The 10,880-nt window shown below is 36.0% G+C and overlaps 1 protein-coding gene across 1 annotated transcript in view; it reads left to right on the forward strand.

Annotated features, from left to right (window-relative positions):
- SYNE1 (spectrin repeat containing nuclear envelope protein 1) overlaps positions 1-10,880 on the forward strand; it is a 288,350-nt gene that overhangs the window by 158,805 nt on the left and 118,665 nt on the right. Inside the window, 8 exon segments of the mRNA XM_054514453.1 lie at positions 151-321; positions 1,067-1,393; positions 2,511-2,663; positions 3,970-4,137; positions 5,324-5,500; positions 6,331-6,477; positions 7,535-7,660; positions 9,125-9,301. Of these exon segments, the coding sequence (XP_054370428.1) occupies positions 151-321; positions 1,067-1,393; positions 2,511-2,663; positions 3,970-4,137; positions 5,324-5,500; positions 6,331-6,477; positions 7,535-7,660; positions 9,125-9,301 (1,446 nt within the window).

Consider the following 10,880-nt stretch of genomic DNA (forward strand, 5'->3'; position numbering starts at 1 on the left):
ATTTATGAAATAACTCAAGCTTATATGTTTTATCTTTGTATAATAGATTTTATTAATAAATAGCAATTTATTGTTATCTTAAACCAATACCAATGATAAACATCTGAGTGGTCCTTGTTTCTACCCCTTACCCTCTGTATTTGTCTGAAGGAGCAAGTAAAGTTTCTGGAAGAAGAAATACGCTGTATGGAGGAGTCAGAATTGTCTTTTAGTGCTTACACAAATTGGTATGGAGCTACTAACAAGAACTTCAAAAATGTGATCACCAAATTTGACGTGGTTGATAAAACAGTAATGGAGAAAAAAGTGCAGAAACTAGAGGTACAGCTTTCTTAAATGCAATTTTTGTTTCTGTTCACAAACAGGAGGCTGTATTTTAAGATACATCTTAACAGCTGGTCAAAATTCTGGTTTTACCTTCCCAGAGGAGATAAGACTACACAGTACAAAACTTTCTGTTATCACATCTCCTTAGATCATAGTTTGGCTATTGAAGTTACAAGTAGTCCTAAATATTATTTAGGATTATAGCAAATAATCCTAAATAATATAGTCCTAAATACTAGTCCTATCTTTCTGTAAGGCATGCTTGTATCTGTTTTATGTTAGGTTAAAACTTAAAATAAATTCCTATATCCCCAATTCCCTGCAAGTATACCTTCTCTGTGCACTGTGTATTTTCTATGCCCTGTGGCAAGAAGTGCTTCCTATTTCTCTTCATTGAAACACTCATATTTCATTCCAAAAGTTGTAGATGAGCTTTTCATATGTTCTGCAGCTTAAGCAGCTTAAATGTAATATGCTAAGGTAAAGCTTTCATCTGTTCCAGAATTTGGAGCAGAGATCCTCTCCTGGGAGCCCTCAGCTTTGTTTAAGTTCACAAGCCCAGTGCAGGACAGAAGAATTTGCTTTATCTGCTTCCTTCTAGCTTGACCCATCTTAACTCCAGGCAATTTTGTACTGAAAAGTCCACTCATTTTCCCTAGCAATTCTTTCTGTGTCTGTAGCAAAGTTTAAAAAGGACAAGTTTTCATACATTTTCTGTTAACCAAGGTTTCCTTCACAGGTGCTATTGAGTGATATGGACATAGGCCACAGTTTACTGAAATCAGCCCGTGAGAAGGGGGAGCGAGCTATAAAATTCATGGAAGAAAATGAAGTTGACCAGTTAAGAAAAGAAATTGGAGATCACGTGGAACAGCTTGAAGAGCTGGCTGGCTCTATCAGAAAGGAGCACATGACTTCAGAGAAGTGTCTTCAGCTGGTAAAGGAGTTCTCAGACAAGTATAAGGCCCAGACTCAGTGGGTCATGGAGTACCAAGCCATCTTACATGCTCCTGTGGAGCCAAAGAGTGAACTCTATGAGAAGAAAGCACAATTATCCAAACACAAGGTAAAAAGGGTTATCTCATAATACTACTGAATTTATTTTAATCTAGTGATTCTCAGTAAATCCTCTGATCAGGTATCCAAGTTTCTTCAATAGGTACATGAGATGTTTCTGCTCTGAATGTCCCAATCAGCATCAATGAAAACATGCATGATACCTGCTTCTACAAACCAGACTGAGCCCCTTGATTTGAAATGTGAACGTCCTAAAAAGGCTTCCATAGCTGGAAGTTTCCTGTAATGGAGCAAAATTCTTTTATGAGTACACATATGAGTAATTGCATTGATCTCAACAGAGGTGATTGCAGTTGAAGTGAATATAGAAATCAGTTAGTCTTTCTTAACTTCAGACATTGTCACTGTTTACATTGACTTAATCAGCTTTCTTGTTAAAGCTGGATGCCCCAGCTCAACTGATATCCCAGACAGCTGTATAACCTCCCAAGTTTTTGTCAGGATTTTAATGAAGTGTTTAGGGTTGTTCTCCAGTCACACAAATGAGTAGAAGATGTTTACAAACCCCATTTCTTCTTCTAATGATGTTTTCATAAAATACTCTAGGATTACAGATGTTTCATGAAATGGTACTGCTCCCAGCTCAGGTGGAGTTAACTCTACTCACACCAGCCCACGTAGTGCTGTGCTTTACATTTGTGGCTGAAAAGATGTTGCTAACAAACCAATGTTTTGGTAATTGCTGAGCAGTACCTACATTGCTTCAAGGCTTTCTTGCTAAAGCTGCCCAGTGTCCCTTACCATCTCATTAAGGGGATGGCTTTGGTGATACTTTCCCACCTATTTTCATAGTTTGTTCCTCTGAACAAATTTTATCCCTAGAACTAGCCACTTCATGCAGATGGACTCCTTTGCTTCACCAGCTCCAGACTGTCAGCCGTGCTACTAGTCACTCTCAAAAGGACATGTTGTTTTTACATGTGTGCATAGTTGTTGTCTCAGGGCAGGGCTGAGAAACAGAATTCTGCCTTGGTAAACAAAGTTCTGCCTGTCTGGAAAGGATGGCATAGACCATGGTAGAAGGCTGTGCATCAGATCAAAGGGACGTTAGTGAAATACATCTCCAGTGATCAGTAGATGCGTTTTAATTCTTGCTTGCATTGTAGTCCATACAACAGACTGTTCTGTCTCATGAGCCCTCAATAAAGTCAGTGATTGAAAAGGGAGAGGCACTTTGTGATCTGGTGAATGATGTGGCTCTAAAGAACAACATTCAAGACCTTCAGAGCAGTTACCAGGAACTCTGCAGCAAAACTAAGGTAAAAAGGAAGAAACCTCGGGATTCTTCCAATTTGCTGTATTTTTACCCTTCTTTAAGAAATTAACTATTTATTTCATGTTGTCATGTCTGTACAAATAACCAGCTACCCTTAATTACTCTTGATGCTTTGTTGGGTTTTTTTTGTTTTCTTTTGGAGGAGGGACAGAAGTGACAGGCAAATTTTGAGTATGTAAAAACTACGTAAATAAATCTAACCAGGGTAGCTGAAATTAATTGAGTGTGGCATGTGTGGTCTTTGTGTTTTGTACCACTAAGGAGGTATGTATCACTGACTATTCTGTGTTATTGTTACTACTTTTAAAAGCATTTATTAGAATTCTAAGTACATTATTTCTTGAAGGGATCAATCCCTTTAGATTATACTCTCTCTTGTTTCTGCTTGATCTCCACAAACACTCTTTAGTTTAGTTGTTGAATAAAAGGCAGTGGAGAAAACAAACTGCAAGATGGATATAATTTAATTCAGCAAGGACATTATTAATTAACACTGATTCATTAGTCCATATGTATGTAGTACTTTGGAAGGTCTAATGCTTCTAAATACATCCTAAAGTATGATTATTCCTAAAGCTTTTAATAGGTTATACTCCTAACAGGGATAAGCTCTGCAAACCATGTTAGTACTTATGTTTGACCTAGGCACCTTTAATTGCTAATCCAGACACCAATAGGAGATTATTTTATTTTTTTCAAGGTTGATTTTTAGTTTAAAGACACACCTCTGATCTGTAGCAAAAAAGTGATGCCCTTTGCATTAGATACAATTTTGGGGGCTGAAATTTAGAGAAGCTTCCTGAAAAGAATAAATTCTTTTTAAGTCAGTGCATACATTCTTAATTTGCCTACCACAGGCATGAGCAGTATGTACATGCAAAGGCTGTAAGCAGCAGACATAGCATTTGGTAGGTCAAGTGCAGTCTTTCAGAGTGTGCAATAACTGTTAGTCAATTCAATGTCAAGTTGATTGTGTTCATTTCTCAAGTGTTTCCCTCAGTCTTCAAAGTATGGTGTTTCATCTGGAATGAAAATACTGCTTGGTACCACAGAAGTAATTATTCACAGAAATGTATTCACAGAATAAATGTGTGTTTTGATTTCTTCCTTTACAGTCTATTCATGTAAGCTTTCCTCACAGGAATATAAATTTAGATGATAATTCTTACTATGTTTTCAAGTTCTTGGTGGGTTTTGGCTTGTTTGGGGTTTTTTTAACTCTTGTAAAATCAAATCTTGTGAAAACTCTTGTACCTGAAAAATGAATTTCAGTTATTGTGGACCCGCAGGCATGTGTTGAAACCTTAGAGGTGAGAGTAAAAGAACATGAGGATTACAATAGTGATTTGCAAGAAGGAGAAAAGTGGTTATTACATATGTCCAGCAGATTGGCCAGCCCTGACCTCATGGAAAGCAACAATCTTGAAATAATCACTCAGCAACTAGCTAACCAAAAGGTGGGTTTGCTAGTGATCTTCCTTTGTAAAATAGAATTTTTCTTCTTTGCTTCTCTGCCTCTGCTCCAGAGCTCTAATTATTTGTCATTCCCCTATTTTATTTCTCTTGCTGCTAACTGTGTAAATAAGCATCAGTGTCATTAATGCAGTTAACAAATCTGGCTTGTTGTTAGCAACTTTTCTTGGATGAAACTGCATTTACACAAAGAGCTTTGTTGTACTCTGATCTGAATTCTGTGTTAGATTTTCCCTGAGACTTCCCAGAAAATGAACCACAAAAACTGGACTTTGGTCATTTTACTCCTGAAGTATTTTTTGTTTCAGCATTTCTAAGGTTGAAAAAAAGTACATTGAAAATTTTCTTAGTATGGATCTGCTAACAAGAACTTTAAAAATGTAATCACCACATTGAATGTGGTTGATAAAACAGCAATGGAGATGAAAGTGCAGAAACTACCGGTACCTCTTTTAGGTTGTTCTAATTCTGGGTTCTTCTATTAGGTTGTAGCTTTTAGTCAAGGTAGTGTTAAGGTTACTGTTAGTGTTAAGGCTACTGTTAGTAGCTTTTAGTCAAGGTAGTGTTAAGGTTACTATTATCTACTATTAGATAATAGTTAGTACTATTATCGTTTAATACCTTCATAGCCAATACTTTCTAGAAGACAAAAGGGAACAAAATCCAACCTACCACTACCTGAAACTGAGATTCCAATGGCAAATATTTAAGTCTTTAAATTATTTGTGATCGGTGTGCTATTCTTTAACTAATCTCCTTAGATAAAAAATTATCTACACCAAGCTCAATGGAAGAACTGTCCACCGTGAAAGAGCTTATGGAATGAGATATGATTCAGCATGAGATTTAATTTGCATTACTAGACACAAGAGAAGCTGGAGAAGCCCTGAAGAGCATACAACAAATGAAGATTAGGCATAGTCATGGGGTCTGAGCAGAGAATGTGTACACATTATGACAGTGCTACTGCTCTTTCTGTCGGGTATCTGTGTAAAGACTTTTGACAATGACTTTACAATGAACATGGAATCCAACAGCTTGACTATGAGAACACATGTTGTCTGATTTTTTTTTTCCAATCTGAAGATGAAAGTGTTTAAAGGAGGGAGAAAAAAACGTTCTGCGCCACAGCAAGCATATTTCTTCAAAAGCATTTTATCTGTTTCTTAGGCTATCATGGAAGAAATTGCAGGATTTGAAGATCGTTTAAACAACCTTAAGAGTAAAGGTGATTACCTGATCAGTCAATGCTCAGAACATCTTCAAGCAAAATTTAAGCAAAATATACAAAGCCATCTTCAGGGAACAAGGGACAGCTATTCTGCCATATGTAGCACAGCCCAAAGAGTAAGTTTTGTTTCAAAGATTTTTTTAATGCCATTTAAAAATAAAGTGCATTATTATTTCTGTGAGTTATTTCTTTAAATGGTATAAAACTCTTCCTACTGTTTCCATTTTGATTGAACCTCCAGGTTACTGAGCACTTCATCATTCCTGTGCTACAGCTGAATTCCTTGTGATCCAAATGCTGTCTTGCAACCAGCAAAAGTAGTGGCCTGTCAGTTCTGTATATTGCCACATGCTCACTACCTTCATGTTACACTAGCTTCTGAGCAGCTGCAGCAGAAAAAAATAGACCTTTTTCTATTTCAAAAACTAGGGAGCAAATTGCAGTCTTAGTGTTGATAGTTTGCATACATACATTAACAGGTCTCAAGTATGTGCTAGGAAATACTGTCTCTCTCATTAAAACCAGAATAAGAAGGGACAGCTGGGTCATTCTGTTAAACCAATTAGGAGATCAAGCTAGCAGTCAAAGAAATGCCCAAACAAAACCCAAAAAAACCCTAAACAAAACAACCCAAAAACAAACCAAAAATAATCTTCAACAAAAGTCAATACGAAAATGTTGGATACAGGAAAAAGAGAGCATGTTCTTCATTTGCATCTCTAGTTTTTCTTTTCAGAATCTGTGCATTAAATATTGTGCATCTTCTTCACGTGTTATCAGGGTGCAGTGAGAGTTTAAGGAGCTTTCAGCCCTTGGAACTTTTATGTACAAGGGCTAAAATAATCAACATCTTGATAATTCTATTTTATTGGCAGTTTTCAAGGTAGAAAAAGAGAGACAATGTGATATTTGAAAATGTGATAAACTTACAAAATGTTTTATTTAGGTGTATCAGACTTTGGAACATGAGCTCCAGAAGCATGTTAATCATCAGGATACTCTTCAACAGTGCCAGACTTGGCTGTCTACTGTGCAGTCAGAGCTAAAGCCAACGGCTTGGACAGCGTTCAGCCTGGCAGATGCAGTTAAACAGGTAAAAGTTTAGTGCTTGAAAAAGCTCAATTATTCTTAACAAGGTGAGTTCAGATAAGAGATTTAAATGTCTAGAAACTCAACATTTTCTAGCCTTCTCAGAAAGATGTGTAGCCTTAATGTTCATTTCCAACCCCAGAAGAAATACCTGGAATGCAAAATATCTGTAGGTGAAAAATAAAAGAGGGCTTTTACTGGCTCTGCTTAATGCTTAGAAACATGTTATCTGAAAAATGTTGGCTAGTTAGATAAATCAAATATTCCATAGATGTGTTTAACAGAGGGGTTGTGTCTTTCTGCTTGTCCAATTGCCCATCTATCTACTATGTTCCTCATGAGACCTTTTCACACTACCATGGACACTACCAGAGTCAATTATCAAGCAATTAAAACAATTTTTCAGTCTAAGAGCATATAACTGCCTGTAGCCCGCATTGGCCATTAAGAATTTGTTCATTGATTTTTGATTATTCTTAGTGACAATGTATTTTACATTGGAATTGTAGCTTGGCATTAAATTAAACTGGTATGGTGCTAAAAATGCTGGAATTCAGAGCTGTCTCACCCATCATCTCTCTTAACAGAGACCTTGAAATACTAAAGATGGCAGACCTACAAGAGGAGGTAAAGCAGGGTGTGTGTGACACAGTGAGACCAGCACCTTAGTGCCACTAAACTGAATTTCTCATCGTCTGTCAGACACTGGAAAATTTTATAGCTGTAGGAACAGGACATAGTTGACAAGCCAGTAAAGCTCTAGTTCCAATTCACATTGGAAAAGTCTGTTACCTTGTTGAGACTGTGTGTTGCTAAGAAATAAGCTAGCTAATTCATATGTCTCCAAGTACTTTGGTAATTAGGTAATAATAAAGTTTTTAAGGATTATTCCTTTCCATAATTATAACATAGCAACATTACCTAAAAAAGAATGTATTTCTACATTTAATTTTATGGAAAAAATAAGAAGGCAGAGAAAAAAGACTAAAATGTATGATTGCAATGAAGCAAGATATTATTTCCACAGTCTCAGAATTTATTTTTGAGTTGTCTTCCCTCAGGTTAAACATTTCCGGGCTCTGCAGGAGCAGGCCAATACATATTTGGATCTCCTGTGCTCCATGTGTGATCTGTCAGATGCCACAGTGAAGAGTACAGCAGCAGATATTCAACAAACAAAACAAACGGTACAAGATAACCACAACAACCCACTTCTAATCCTATTTAGAGCTTTAAATGCCTTGATCTGTTCCCTTTTAAAAAGGTCATATTGGGTAATGATTTAAAGAAATTTCATCTTACTTTCATCTTAAGTATTTCTTTAGAGATAGTTAAATAGTTTTCTCTTTCTGCTTCTTTTTTTTTTTTAATTATTAAATTCATACATTGCCATCCTGGTACTAATAAAAAGACACACAACTAAGGTTGCTAAAGGTACTTACACAATGTTACAGATGTTGGTCTAAAGCTACGGAAATAAAATTCTGTGGAAGAAAACTTTATTCAAGTTATATTTTCAAAAAAAAATTCAGTCTAATATTCTCTGTATTTTATTACATCTGAGACATATTTTATTGTTATTATTTATTCAACAATAGACATATGTTCATATTGGCCTATATTAATGGATTACTAATATAATAATCATCAAAACAATAGAAAATATGATGGTTTAGTTAATGAATCAAAGTACATATTTTTCTGCTTATTAATTTATAGAAGTTTTCCTCAATTTTAAGATTTAAAGTCATTTAATGCTTAGGTTTAAAATAGAACTATAAACTTAAGTTATTGGAAAAGTATTATGAGCATTCCTCTTGTTTTAAACATGAAAAATTTAATCTCTCTTACACAGACACACAACCTAAGTTTTGAAACTACATCTAGCAAGAGTAAAAATCTAATACATACAGTAACAGCATTCCGTACCACAGAAGGGAATTGTACACATCCAAATGACCCATAAAAATATGGCAGTCCAAGAAGTGAATAGCTGAAAAACATCCCAAACATCAGAATAAGACACTCCTTTGACATACAAAGCAGTGAAACATTGCTAAGAAATCACAGATGGTATAGTGCCAAGATACGCTAAGCTGGTTGAGTGTCTAAATCTTAAAGGCGCCCGACTGCTGTATTTAGAGCAAAAGCAGCTGTGTCACTATTGGTGTAAGAGGATTGATGGCTCAGATCTGGTAAGCATTCTTATTGGCATTTCAGAAGAGGCATATAGAAAAAAATAACTGGGCTAAGCATATTAAATTGAACTATTTAGTTGAAACTTTTATGTAGGGTACACTCCAGCAATAGTCTTGGCATGCAGCAGACTAAATTATACAAATAATTTAAGCTTTAACAGAGGACAAAGAACATTGAAATACAAACATTCATAAACTTACTTGCTTCTCTCAAGCATGAATGATTGTTAAATTCTTTTTTGTTGTTGTTTCCACCTATATTTCCTTTGATAGGTACAATTTTTGTGACTTTTGAAGGTTAAGACTCATTTTGTGAATAATGTTAGCCCCTTCAGAATCTGGTGCAGAAATTGCTTTAGTACAGTATTGTGCTCAGAGGAAGAATGGTATTCATCCTCCATTCTCCAAAAATAGATGAATTAAAGCATTCCTACTCCATTTCTTTTCTTCTAGATTGAGCAACAGATAATGCACTCACAGTATTTGTCTCAAGGTTGGGAAGAGATCAAACAGTTGAAGTCTGAGCTCTGGATATATTTCCAGGATGCGGATCAACAAGTACAGAATTTAAAAAGGAGACGGGCAGAGTTGGAGCTAAATATTGCCCAGAATATGGTACTCCAGGTTAAGGTAAGGAGTCTTTGGGTTAAGAATAGAAGGTAAGGAAGATGTTCGTCCTGTGGCTGATATTTTTTTATGATTTATATTATATGCATGTACTGGATACAATGACTAACATGCTCTAAACAAGAGCAGAGAACATAGAGGAAAGAGTGTTTCCTTGTTGATGCTGCAGGGTGATTTGGAGAGGAGAAAACTGTACTTCAGTATTTTTCTGGCTTTGTTTTTTTAATAATAGACAACTGTCAGCCTCCTGATCTGATTTGCATTTGCTTTTAGACTAGACTAAATGCTGATCACAGTGGACCTGAAGATAAGATTTACAAATTGTGCTTGCTAAATTCTTTTTCTAAATAGTTTAGAAGTATTTCAAAATAAGTAAATGAAACTATTTGATATTGCTGATCTCTAAGAAGAGGTATGATAGAAACACAATTTAATTAATGAGACAAATACCTTCATATCTTCTCTCATTCATTCCAAAAGAGACATTTTATGACCATTCTGTACACATCAGTTACTGCACATACTAATAAATTTACAAAAAGATAATTTCTTTAATAAATGATTAAATATGTGGGTTTTGCATTTTTGGTCTAGACTTTGCTTGTATTATTTTTCTGATGTGCCAAGAGTTAGGTGAAAAGTCAACAGTATTTCCTCTCCGTTTCTGTTCTACTCACACTTTGGAGCAAAGTCAAAGCCTTTGAAGATGCCTCAGCACAATCTGGACTGAAAGCTGTTATACCAGCTATCATGAGAATCCAAGAAGAAGAAGGAGTCTCTATTTCTTCACTCTTTCAGTCAGTAACTTTGGATTATAATGAAAGGGAGACACCCACTGTACTGTTAGATGTGGCACAAGGTGTTTTCTTCCTAATCATTTCCCCTGGTAAAGGAAGATGCCTAGCTCCATTTGAAGCTGTCATGAAGATGAATGAGGCAGAGCTGGAGATGGGTGTGCTTGTTTAGTTATAGTTACTGGAACTAGAATGTAGAAAAAGATTATATTTACCTTAGTGTGTAAGGGCTGAAAACTATTTGGTTAGTTTTAGTTGCCAGTATATTGTGTATTCTTTTTGGGATCTCTCTGACTTCTTATTTGGTAAGACATGTATGCAGGTGAACTCCTTCAGTTACTAGCTATTAATCATACCTAGGTAATCCATGGTTTTGTTTCAATAGTGACAGTGGTAATGGTTGCTGTTACAGAAGTAGGAACAATACAGGTTACGGATATGGAGTCTCACTGACTCATGGACTCTGCTTCCTATTTTTAGTCTCTAATGAAAAAGGAAAAAAAAATAAGTGAGTAATAGTGCTGGTAAAATGAATTATTCTTGTGAGATTCAAGACTACCTTGTTTTAGTGTGTGGTGGGGGCTGTGCTAGTCCAGAAGCCTGGACAACAGGATGTGACTTGATCACGAGTTCTGTTTTTATCACTGGCACTTGGAAACTCCTCTGGCTTGCTTTAGCATCTATTACCAACTTGTCTTCACGTAAGAGGATGGGGAGGAGGGTTTGGAGAGGAGTGAAAGCACTGCTTCCAATTTACATCTTCAGAGCATTTTCCTGAGCAGATAATT

This window comes from Molothrus ater, chromosome 3 (genome assembly GCF_012460135.2).
Source record: "Molothrus ater isolate BHLD 08-10-18 breed brown headed cowbird chromosome 3, BPBGC_Mater_1.1, whole genome shotgun sequence".
NCBI classification, from domain to species: domain Eukaryota; kingdom Metazoa; phylum Chordata; class Aves; order Passeriformes; family Icteridae; genus Molothrus; species Molothrus ater.